At 62.7% G+C, this 12,515-nt stretch overlaps 1 protein-coding gene across 1 annotated transcript; it reads right to left on the bottom strand.

Moving 5' to 3' along the window:
* Positions 1-1,612: 1,612 nt before the first annotated feature.
* CILP2 (cartilage intermediate layer protein 2) lies at positions 1,613-8,582 on the bottom strand. The gene is made up of 9 exons (XM_062510137.1): positions 7,840-8,582; positions 6,986-7,084; positions 5,989-6,261; positions 5,378-5,560; positions 4,868-5,026; positions 4,529-4,789; positions 4,330-4,438; positions 4,079-4,236; positions 1,613-3,993 (listed from the first exon to the last, which is right to left on the bottom strand). The coding sequence occupies exons 1-9, from the start codon at positions 7,934-7,936 to the stop codon at positions 1,613-1,615; spliced, it is 3,720 nt and encodes a 1,239-aa protein (XP_062366121.1). The 5' UTR covers positions 7,937-8,582.
* Positions 8,583-12,515: the final 3,933 nt, after the last annotated feature.

The following is a 12,515-nucleotide window of genomic DNA, read 5'->3' as shown; positions in this document are numbered from 1 at the left end:
GGAGGATCCAGGATAAGGAGAATCCAGGAAAAAGAAACACCCAGGATAGGGAGAATCCAGGATAAGGAAAATCCAGGGAAAAACAACACACAGGATAAGAAGAACCCAGGGAAAAACAAACCCCGGGAGAAGGAGAATCCAGGATAAGGAGCAGCCAGGGACAAGGAGAATCCAGGGAAAAAAACAAACAACACCCAGGAGAAGGAGAATCCAGGACAAGGAGCAGCCAGGCCCAGGCAGCACCCAGATTTTGGGAAGGAGGGGTTGGAATGACACCTCGCCATGGAATCTCAGCATTCCAGGTGCCTCCTCCCTCCGTCTCCCCCCCGGTATCCGCCCGCGGTGGGATCGCATCCCGGCGGGACGGGGCCGGGATTTGGCCGCTGCTTCAGCCAAGGAACCCCCCCCGGGAGGCCCCCGCGCCCCCTTTGATCCCTCATCCAGAGAAAAGGGTGGAAAAAGGATGGAAAAATGCCTCGCCGCGGCCAGGGCGGCTTGGAAAAGGGAAATGTTGTCCCGGGTTTGGCCCCATAAACGCCGCTTGTTCCATTACAGCATCCTCGGCTGGGACGGCGAGGAGAGAAAAAGGGGGGGGGGGGGGGGGGGGGGGGACCACCCAAAAAAAAAATAAAATAAAATAAAACCTCGGTGGGGACATCCAGGTGGCAGCAGGACGGAGCCACCCTGTCCGGGGTCACGCAGGGGGTGGCCCGGCTGGTGGCTTGGCACATCCCGGTGCCGGGAGGGGCAATCCGGGTGGGTCCGATCCCTCCTCGCTCCCCGGCTGCCACGTCCCGCTGGCAACGAGCCCGTCCCCGGTGTGTGCCAGCCCGGCTGAGCCCGGCCCCAGGCAAACAGGAGCGGCCGGGATGGTGCTACCGAACGGGGGCAGGGCTTGGGGACAACGGGGACGCACCGGGGGGGGCGGGGGGGGGGACACTCCGGGGGGACACTCGGGGTTGGGTCACTCCCCCTCCCAGTCCAGGAGAAGCCCAGCAGTCAGGCGGGTGTATAAGAATTGTATATTTTTGTAATAAATAATGTACAAATCCGCCCAAATCTGGGCCGCCGCGGGGGGTGACAGCGCAGGGAGGGTGTTCGGATCCGCGTTATCCTTGGGGTTTCCTCCTCGAAAAAAAAAAAAAAAAATCCGTTTTGGTTTGGGTTTTTTTTTTTTTTTTTTTTTTTTGGTGGGATTCAAGGATGAAACTCTCCCGGCGCGGGGTGCACCGGGGTTCCGCCGGTGGAACGGGACAAAACACCGGGCGGGGACCCCCGGCCTTCGCCGGGTTTGTTCCCACCCACCCACCCCCCCCCCCCTTTTTATTAAATTTTTTAATTATTCTTTTTATTTCGATCCCCACGGCGGCACCTCCGCGGGGCTGAGCACCAAGAGGAGGCAGCGACAGCACCAGGGGAGGACGGCAGGACCCCCTCCCCACGTCCCCGCTGTCCCCTACCCCCTGTCCGTCCCCCCCCCCCCCCCGCTCCGCTCCCCGTGTCCCCCCAATTCTTCGGGCGTTATAAATGAGCGCGGCCAAAAAGCGACAAAGGCGAAAAGAGGATGGGGGGAGGCGACAAAGCAGAGCCGGGGAGGGGACACGGAGGGGACTCAGCGCTGTCCCCTCAGCCTGCCCGGTCTCCGCTGGCTGCTGGGGGTCCTGCGGGTGGGGCCGGGGGCTCCGGAGGCGAAGTCCATCACCTCGGGGGGGGCGCGGCGCAGCTCGGATCTCCCCATCTCCCTGCGGATCTCATCCAGCGCCTCCGCCGGAGCGCTCAGCAGGCGCTGGAAGAAACTCTCCCTGCCCGGGGGTCTCTCCTGGCAGCTGAAGGTGACGGCCGTGCCCTCGCCCGCCCTCATCTCCCTGGAGAATCCATCCGAGGTGCCCGCGAAGCAGCGGCCGATGGCGATTTCCTTGGCCAGCCGCGGGTTCTGGTCCGTCACGGTGTAGATGCCGTAATTGTGGCCCAGCGGGTCCAGCGGGGCCAGCATGGAGAAGGCTCCGGTGTGGTTGTTCTCGGCCAGCGGCGGGTGGCGACTCAGGTAGTCCCGCAGTAGCCCGTTGATGGCCGTGCGGCGACAGCTGCCCTGGGGCATGACGGACACCAGGGTTCTGTCCACCAGGCTCTGGTCGAAGAGCATCCCGCCGCATTTGAACTCCACGCAGGCTCCCGAGGTGTTTTCCAGCAGCGGGTCCCGCACGCTCCGGCTGTCCCGCAGCCCGTAGAGCTGTCCCCGAGTGCGGGGGTGGCTCCCCCCGACGTTCCGAGACCTCACCATGTACTCCTGCGGCCCCTCCAGCTGCACCTTGATAAAACACGCCCGGAACTCCTGCGGATTCGGCCACCACGCCAGGTAATCTCCGGTCCAGGAGGTGACGTCGCTCTCCTTGAAGGGCACCACGTTGAACTCGTACTTGTCCACCTCCACGCGGTAGAAGCGCAGGTGGTTGGCGCCGACCGGCGCCTCCTCGCACTCCCGGAGGCTCCGGTAGGAATAGACGGGCCCGTTACTCTCGTCCACGTTGTTGGGGTCGGGTTTGGCCACGTTGATCTGGAACGCCGTCTTCTTCAGCGCCGAGTCCTCGTGGTCCGAGCGGCGGTAGCCCAGCTTGCCCAAGTAGGGCTGCGCCACCCCTACGGCGTTCGGGTTGAGCTTGGGGCTGGAGGCCACGGCTTCCAGCTCCTCGCCACCCAGCGTGGCCGTGACCAGGGCGGTGTAGGCGTCGGGGCGCCGGCCATCGCAGAAAGCGGGCAAGCAGGCTCCGTTGGGGCCGGTGACCACGCTGTCGAAGCGGCCCCAGGCCCGCGGGTTGCTGGGGAAGCCGGGCTGCGGCTCCAGGTTGATGAGGCTGACCACCACCCCTTCCAGCTGCTCGTAGGGGTTGAATTTCTCGTTGCTGTAAGCCCTGACCTTGACGAAACAGCGGCGATCCTCGGGCACGTCCAGGTTGAAGAGGCGCCGCTCGCGGATCTCCAAGTTGCCCACCAGGAAAGTTCTCTCCTCTCTTTTTTTCCGGCTACCCCCGGCTGGCCGCAGCACGCCCTCCTCCTCCCACAGACCGCTCTCGGGGTTCAAGGACCACAACTTCATCTTCTGCAGGTGCTCCGCCATCCACACCTGCCCCGCGTCCATCCTCACCTGCACCGGCCCCGCCTGCAGCGCCGCCCCGCTGTCGCCTTCGCGGAAATCCACGGCGAACATCCCGTAGGTGCGCAGGGGGACGATTTCCCCCTCGGCGTCGGCGAAGCTCAGGTCGCTGGAGGCCACGCTGGCCGTGGCCACGTCCCTGGGATCCACGAAGGTGACGCTGGCTTTGACCGTGCCATTAAAAACCTCCCCGGATGGCCGGAGGAAAACTCCGGCCGGCAGCACGAGCTCCCCCACGGGCTCCCGGCCGCCGGATTCTCCCAGAGGGATCGCGTTGCTCCGGCCGCCGTCCAGCTCCACCGGCTCCTTCTTGCGCGGCATCTTCACCTCCTGGTACACGGCTCCTCCTCGCCGGTCGAAGGGCAGCACCTTGACGGTGTCCACCAAACGCTGCTGGCCGTCCACGAAGCGAGTGACCAAGCGTCGCGTGTCCGGCGGCACCTCGATGGTGAAGGAACCCTGGTAACCGGTGAAACCCACTTTTTTCCCCCCGAGGAAGATGTGACCGAAACGCAGCGGCTCCCCGGTGTCGGCCGCCGTCACCCGGCCCCGCACCAACACCCGGGGCTGGGCGCAGGGCCCGCAGCCGCACTCGGCCACCACCTTGACGGGCAGCACGGAGCCGGCGCACGGCACCTGCCGCAGCTCCATCCTCCGCACCCCGCAGCAGAGCCCCGACTCCTCCCCGCACCCCGCGGGCTCCCCGGGGCCCCCCGGGCACGGCGAGGCCGGGCAGCGCCCCACGTTGTAGTAACGGGAGCCGCCGGCATCCTGCGGGCACTCGCTGGGTAACTCCACCAGGTTGGGCTCCGGCTCCGTCCTGCAGCTCTGCTGGCCCGGGGCTAGGGGTGGCACGGACGGGGTGGCATTAGAGGGGTCAGGGGGGGTCTCGCCACCCCCGGTGGAGCCCCCCCGGTGCTCGCTCACCCAGCACGGTGAGCTGTGCGGGCGCCGAGCGGATGGCACCCGCCTCGGAGCTGGCTTTGCAGTGGTAGGTGCCAGCCTGCTCCGGTGCCAGCCCCCGCAGCTCCAGGCGACCGCCGGTGCTCTGAGCCGGCCCCTCCAGCAGGGTCCCGTTGTGGTACCTGCAGGGGACAGGCGACAAAGCGACAGGCTCAGCGGGGACATTGCCACCACCAGCACCCCCCGTGCCCGCTACGCTCCCTGTGCCGCCTCACCAGAAATATTCCCGGGGCGCGGGGGTGCCCGAGGCTTTGCAGCAGAAGGTCACGTCCTGCCCGGCCTCCCGCACCTTGGCCGCGGGGTGCAGCACCATGTAGGGCTTCTCTGCAAAGGGGCAAAAGGGCCAGCGAGCCCATGGGCACCCCCGGCTCGCCCCTCCGGGGGTTCCCCCAAAGCCAAGCCCTCCTTTCTCACCGAGCCGCCGCAGCTTCAGGTGAGCCACGGCCACCCCCGAGCCGTTGGTGACGATCGGTGCCAGCCCCGGGGCGAAGCCGTCGCGGTGGGCGCTGAGGTTGGCGGAGGGGCCAGGGCACAAGCCCGAGGCCGTGAATCGCCCCTGGGCATCGCTGCGGGCTAGCGGCACGTCCGGGTGGCCCTCCAGGTACACGCGGGCATCCGGCAGTGCCGCCCCGCTGGATGTCACCACGGTGCCGTGCAGAGCGAGCCCGGGGCAACCTGCGGGGGGGACGCGGCTCAGAGCCCGCAGCGGGCCCGGGGCGGTGGCAACGCGGAAGGGGCACCTGGGGGTGTTACCTGGGCAAGGTGACAGGGGACATTTCTGAGACTCGGTGGCACGGCCGGGACACGGAGGGGTCTTGGCGGTTCTGCAGCTCCGGTGTCGGACTCGAGTCCCGGAGCTGCCGCAGCTGCGGGAACAGGGACCCCAAGCGCCCCATTCCGTCCAGGTGGGCTCTGAGGGGACATTCCCGGTGGGATTCGGGTCCCCTCAAAGCCTTGGGTCACACCCCCGGGCAGAGGAGCCGGAGGTGGGTGGCACCCGGTGGTACCGGCTGGCACCAGGTTGGTCTGACAACCTGTTCCTTCTGTGGGGGCTGAGATGGGGATTTAGGGTCCCTGGGAAGAGCCCTGGCTTTTGTCACCTGCGCTGTCACCCCAGTGCCACCCCATGGACACCTCCAGCAGCAACCCCGTGGCCACCTCCTGTCCCCTCCCCAGCAGCCCCCCAGGGCACAGGTGGGTGGCACGATGGTGTTCAGGGGTCCCTACCTGCCATCCCCCACCCCACAGGTGAGTGACCCCTACCTGGGCAGGGCCCGGTGCTGCAGGCCCGGCGCTCCTTGGCCTTGCCCTGGCACCGCAGCTCCTTGAGCGGGGCCGGGCTGCGGGCGCTGCGGCAGCGCCGGGTGCGGCTCTGAGTGCCCCAGGTGCCGCAGGTGCTGCGTGAGCAGGGGCTCCACGGTGACCAGTGTGACCAGTAAATGTGCCCTGCCGGGATACTGGGGGTAACTGGGAGCCGGCAGCCAAAGGGTTAAAAGGGGAAGTGATGCTCTTACCCCACCCCCATGCTGCATCCCAGGTAGGGCGCAGGTGTGATACAGGCGTGATACAGGTGAGATATGGGTGAGAGATGGGTGTGATACAGGTGTGATACAGGTGTGATACAGGTGAGATACGGGTGGGACACAGATGGGACACAGGTGTGCCGGGTGTGATACAGGTGGGGCACAGGTGTGATACAGGTGGGGCACAGGTGTGATACAGGTGAGATATGGGTGGGATACAGGTGGGATACAGGTGGGATACAGGTGGGACACAGGTGTGCCAGGTGAGACAGAGGTGGGACACATCTGGTCCCTGGTATAACCCAGGTACCCCCAGTCCCCCCAGTCGCCCCAGTCCCCCCAGTTCCTCACCCAGCGGGCACAGGAAGCGCACGTGGTAGTTGGCGCAGGCCTTGCCCGGGGGCTGCTCGCGGTGCAGGCAGCGGAAGCCGCGCTTGGGGCTGGCATGAACCACCTGGCCCAGGGCCTCGGGCAGCTCCCAGCCCGTGCTGCGGGCCTGGATGGCCACCGGGCGGGCACACACCCGCTCGCCGTAGTAGAACCTGATGGCCGCCAGGCTCTCGTGGTCACCGTCACCTCCCGGGTGGTCGATGTTGAACCAAGACGTCCACTCGGCACCTTTACCTGGGGGAGACGGAGAGAGGGTGCCACGGGTGGGGACACAGGGGGACACAGGGGGATGGAGTGGGACAGTGTGGGACAGTGTGGGACAGTGTGGGGACAGAGTGGGACAGTTTGGGACAGGGTGGGGACAGAGTGGGACAGTGTGGGACAGTGTGGGACAGAGTGGGACAGAGTGGGACAGTGTGGGACAGTGTGGGACAGTGTGGGGACAGAGTGGGACAGTGTGGGACAGGGTGGGACAGTGTGGGACAGTGTGGGGACAGAGTGGGACAGAGTGGGACAGTGTGGGACAGTGTGGGACAGAGTGGGGACAGTGTGGGACAGAGTTGGATGGAGTGGGACAGTGTGGGACAGTGTGGGGACAGAGTGGGACAGTGTGGGACAGTGTGGGACAGTGTGGGGACAGAGTGGGGACAGTGTGGGACAGTGTGGGGACAGAGTGGGACAGAGTGGGACAGTGTGGGACAGTGTGGGGACAGAGTGGGACAGAGCGGGGACAGAGAGGGGACATGGAGGGCAGAGGCTGTGGGGATGGAGGGTCACCACTGATGAGAATTGTCCCCTGGAGCCATGGGAATGTCACAGTGGTCACCACCAGTGTCCCACAGGGGTGGCACAGGATGGGAATTGTCCCCTGGGTAAATGGGAATGTCACAGCGGGGTCACACACGGTGGGGACAGCCCCTGGGGACAGTGGCCCCCAGGACCCTCGGGGTGGCCGTACCTGCCGTGCCCAGGTCCAGCTCCTCCAGGTCGGGTGTGGCTTTCCAGGGTTTCCCGGCCGTGCCAGCCTTGCCCGGCTCCGAGTCGTTCTCCAGCGGCTCTGGGGGACGCAGAGGTGGCACTGCCACATCCCCGGGGTCCCTCCCCAGCCGTGTCCCCCGCCCTGAGCCCCCCCAGTCCGGGGGATGGGATTTGTGATGTCCCCAAGGCCAGGCTGGCGGTGTCACCGAGGGTGGGCCATGGTGTCCTGAGAGCCAGGGGTGGCCCAAGGGGTGGCCGAGGTTTGAACCCACCCCGTATCCGTGGGAAACATTCCTGGCCAGCTCCCGGACAAGGACACGAGCCACATCCCTGTCCCCGTCCCTGTCCCTTTTCCCCATCCCTGTCCCCATCTCCTTTTCTCCATCCCTGTCCCTGTCCCATCCCTGTCCCTTTTCCCCATCCCTGTCCCCATCTCCTTTTCTCCATCCCTGTCCCTGTCCCATCCCTGTCCCTTTTCCCCATCCCCTTTTCCTCATCCCTGTCCCCATCCCTGTCCCCATCCCCTTTTTCCCATCCCCTTTTCCCCATCCCTTTTCCCCATCCCTGTCCCCATCCCCTTTTTCCCATCCCCTTTTCCCCATCCCTTTTCCCCATCCCTGTCCCCATCCCTGTCCCTCCAGCTCCATCATCCCAGGCAGGACAGAATTCCCAGATGCCCGTCCTCCCCTCCCTGCTGGCAGGTGCCATCTGTCCCACCCCGTGCCACCACCCCCCACCCCCTTTCCCCTCTCCTCATTCCCACTGGCAATCCCAAACCCCTTTCCCCCCAACAACAAAAACCAAAAAAAAAAACCCCAAACCCTCATTTTTTACCTGCACCTCTGGCCACGCTTGGGGCTCCCAGCTGTGCCAGCACCGCCAGCTGTGCCAGCAGCTGTGCCAGCTGTGCCAGCTGTGCCAGCTGTGCCATGGCTCCTCCGCACGGCGACTGCGACCTCGGCTGGAGCTGATCCGGCTTTTATAGGGCGAGGGTTCGCCCTTTTCCAGCTCCGGGAGCCGATCCCTGGAGCGGAGTCAGGGACGGGAGCTCTGCCCGGGGCGGCCGCGAGGCTCCGGCAGCGCGGAGCGTTTGTTTTTGTCGAGCTGCTAAAATTGGATGAGCTCGGGAATGCGGCGGGGAGGGAGGTGGAGGGGAGGAAAAAACAGCAAAAAAAAAAAAAAATTAAAAAAAAGTGTTTAAAAAAATTATGGGAAATGGGAAAAAATAGTAAAAAAAAAAAAAAAAAGGAGGTGAAGGCGCGCTGGAGGTGGCCTTGGGGACATGGAGGGGACCCGGTGCTGGTGACAAAGGGGGTGGGAGGTGACAACGCGGGGACCCCGAGGGAAGGTTTGGGGTTGTCCCGGATTTTTCCTAAATCTTCAAGTTATTCTTCCCTCAAATCACCCCTTTTTGAAACCCCCCTACCAAAAAAACCCAGAACTGGGATCTGGGAGATCGCCCTCTGGGAGGAGTAAGAGGAGACTGGGATGGACTGGGAGGAACTGGGAGCTGCCTCCCCACCCGCGGGTCTCCCAAATTCCAACATTCCTTATTTACCCATCACTGAAATTTGGGAATTCAGCCCTCCAGAGGGGCACTGGGATGAACTGGGGGCACTGGGAAGGACTGGAGGAAATTTGGGATGAACGAGGAGGCCTCGACCTGCAGCCAAATCCCAGAACATCCCAAAACATCCCAAATCCTCCCCAAATTCCCTTTCTGTCCCCTTTGAATCCCAAATCCATCCCCGAAATTTGGGAATTCATTCTCCAGAGGAGAACTGGGATGAACTGGGAGGACTGGGATGAACTGGAGGAGATTTGGGATGAATGAGGAACCTCTGACCCGCAGCCAAACCCCAAAAGCTCCCAAATCCTCCCCAAATTCCCTCTCGTCCCCTTTCTATCCCAAATCCATCACTGAAATTTGGGAATTCGCCCTCCAGAGGGGCAGTGGGAAGGACTGGGGAACTGGGATGAACTGGGATGAACTGGGAGGAGATTTGGGATCAGCGAGGAGCCCCCAACCCGCAGCAAATCCCAAAACATCCCAAAAGCTCCCAAATCCTCCCCAAATTCCCTTCCTATCCCAAATCCACCCCCGAAATTTGGGAATTCGTCCTCCAGAGGGGCACCGGGATGAACTGGGATGAACTGGGAGGACTGGGATGAACGAGGAACCTCTGACACACAACCAAAGCATCCCAAATTCCCTCTCAAACCCCTTTGAATCCCAAATCCACCCCCGAAATTTGGGAATTCGCCCTCCAGAGGGGCGCTGGGATGAACTGGGATGAACTGGGATGAACTGGGATGAACTGGGAGGAGATTTGGGATCAAGGAGCAGCCGCAGCCAGCGGAAATCCCGGCGCATTCCCGGCATTCCGGTGGCTCCAGAACCCCCCGGGGTTTGTTTTGGGGTCATCCCCGTGTCCCTTTCCCGGGATTTTGTGGGATTTGGGGTTTCTGGGGGGATTTTGGGTTTTTTGGGAGGATTTTGGGAGGTTTTTGTGCGTTTTTTGTGGGATTTTGTGGGGATTTTGTGTTGGTTTGTTTTTTTTTGGGGGGGGGTGAGGGTTTTGCGAAGTTTTTGTGGGGTTTTGTGGAATTTTATGGGATTTGTGAGGGGTTTGTGGGATTTTGGAAGGATTTTTTGGGGGTTTTCTGGGATTTTGTGAGCTTTTCGTGAGGCTTTTGCGGGTTTTTTTTGGGGGGGTTGTTTGTGGGATTTTTGTAGTTTTTCTGGGTTTTTTTGGGGTGTTTTTGTGAGGTTTTTGTGTGGTTTTTTTGTGGGATTTGGAGGGGGTTTTGGTGGGGTTTTCTGGGATTTTTGTGGGGGTTTGGTGGGATTTTGTTGGGGTATTGTGGGGGTTTTGGTGGGTTTTCACTTTTTTGTGGGGTATTTGTGGGTTTTGGGCGGTTTAGTGGCGTTTTTCAGGGATTTTGGGGGATTTTTAGTGAGGTTTTGGGGGATTTTTTTTGTGAGGGTTTTGTGAGGGTTTTTGTGGGGTTCTTGCAGAATTCTGTGGGGTTTTTGTGGGATTCTGTGGAGTTTTTTTTGTGGGATTTCTGTAGGGTTTCAGCCCCCGCTGAGGGGCCGCCACCGCTTGATTTTTGGTGTCACAGGGTCACCACCACTTTATTTTGGGGTGTCACCACTGCTTTATTTTGGGGTCACAGGGCCACCAACAGTTTATTTGGGGTGTCACCAACACTTTATTTGGGGTCACAGGGCCACTGGAGGTGTTTTTGGGGTCACAGGGACACCGGAGATGTTTTTGGGGTCACAGGGACACCGGAGATGTTTTTGGGGTCACAAGGATACCGGAGGTGTTTTTGGGGTCACAGGGACACCGCAGGTGTTTTTGGGGTCACAGGGACACCGGCGGTGTTTTTGGGGTCACAGGGACACCGGCGGTGTTTTTGGGGTCACAGGGACACCGCAGGTGTTTTTGGGGTCACAGGGACACCGGAGGTGTTTTTGGGGTCACAGGGACACCGCAGGTGTTTTTGGGGTCACAGGGACACCGGCGGTGTTTTTGGGGTCACAGGGACACCGGAGATGTTTTTGGGGTCACAGGGACACCGCAGGTGTTTTTGGGGTCACAGGGACACCGCAGGTGTTTTTGGGGTCACAGAGCCACCACGCAGTCGCTGCCCGGGTACTCGGCGGGGCTGATCCCGAATTTCCTGCGCAGCTCCTCGGGCACGAAGCGCCCGGCCAGGAAATGTCGCCGTCCCTGGAAGCGCCGCGCCACCTCCTTGGGAGCCGCCAGCGACACCAGCACAGCGGGGCTGATGTCACCAGCGCCACCCGGACCCGCTGTCCACCCTGGGGACACGGACAGGGCTCAGGGGGACACCAGGGGACAGGGGGGACATGAGGGGACAGGGGACAGACCAGGGGACACAGCTCAGCCTGGGGGACAGGGACAGGGACAGGGACAGGGAGGGGACAGGGACAGGGACAGGGACAGGGACAGGGAGGGGACAGGGACAGGGACGGGGACAGGGAGGGGACAGGGACAGGGAGGGGACAGGGACGGGGACAGGGAGGGGACAAAGGGAAAAGAGGGGTCAGAGAGAGCTCAGGGGTGACACGGGGACACAGGGGTGAGCTCAGGTGACACAGCGGGGACACACAGAGGGCTCAGGGATGACCCAGGGGACAAACGCCACCCTTGGGGACACACGGAGTGGCTCAGGGGTGAGCTCAGGTGACACAGCGGGGCACCGAGGGTGGCACAGGGAGGTGGCACCGCCACTGTCCCTGCACGCGCGGTGTTTGTCCCCAGAGGTGCCAGGGCGAGGGGAGGGGACACGGGTGATGACAATCCCAGACACGCGGCTGTCCGGGAATGGCACATCTGGGGATGACACATCTGGGGATGACGTCATGTCTCGGGCCGGGCACTTTGTTATTTCCCGTGGATGCCCCAAATCCCGCCGGATCTCCGCGGGGGGGACCCGGGGATGTCCCCACCTTGTCGGGGTCCCCTCGGGGACTCCGGGCGCTGTGGCCGAGGTGACACCGCCAGGGGGGCGGTGACAGCGGCGTGGGAGGAGCAGAGCGAGGAGGGGCGTGGGACACCTGAGGGGACAGGGGGGGACACCTGGGGGTACACGTGAGGGACACGGGGGACACCTGAGGGGACGGGGGGGGACACCTGAGGGGGACAGGGGGGGACACGGGGGGACACCTGAGGGGACAGGGGGGGGACACCTGAGGGGACAGGGGGGGACACGGGGGGACACCTGAGGGGACAGGGGGGGGACACCTGGGGGTACACGTGAGGGACACGGGGGACACCTGAGGGGACGGGGGGGGACACCTGAGGGGACAGGGGGGGACACGAGGGACACCTGAGGGGACGGGGGGGGACACCTGGGGGTACACGTGGGGGACACGGGGGACACCTGAGGGGACAGGGGGGGACACCTGGGGGTACACGTGAGGGACACGGGGGACACCTGAGGGGACAGGGGGGGACACCTGGGGGTACACGTGAGGGACACGGGGGACACCTGAGGGGACAGGGGGGGACACGAGGGACACCTGAGGGGACACAAGGGACACCTGAGGGGACGCGGGGGACACCTGAGGGGACAGGGGGGGACAGGGGGACACCTGAGGGGACATCCAGGCTGACGATGGGGATGCGGATGTGTCTGAGGGTGGCCAGGATGGCCTCGCACGGCTCTGTCCCCTCTGTCCCCTCTGTCCCCCTCGGTCCCCAGCACCGCGTCCACCACGGCGCTGTAGGCATCGTTGATGAGCTGCACCTGCAGGCGACAGCGACAGCGACACTTGAGGGGTGGCCCCGTGTCACCCCTGACGTCACAAAGCCCCGGCGATGCCGTTTTTCCGGAAAAAAAATTTAAAAAAATAAAATAAAATAAATAAAAAATTAAAATTAGGGTGTAATTAGAAATAGATAGAGATAGAGGTGGAGATGAAAATAGAAATAAAAATATAAAAATAAAAAATAAAAATAGGAATAAAAATGCAA

This window comes from Cinclus cinclus, chromosome 28 (assembly GCF_963662255.1).
Source record: "Cinclus cinclus chromosome 28, bCinCin1.1, whole genome shotgun sequence".
Taxonomy (NCBI): Eukaryota; Metazoa; Chordata; class Aves; order Passeriformes; family Cinclidae; genus Cinclus; species Cinclus cinclus.
Note: the sequence above shows the minus strand (reverse complement) of the source record. Positions and strands in the feature narration are given on the sequence as shown.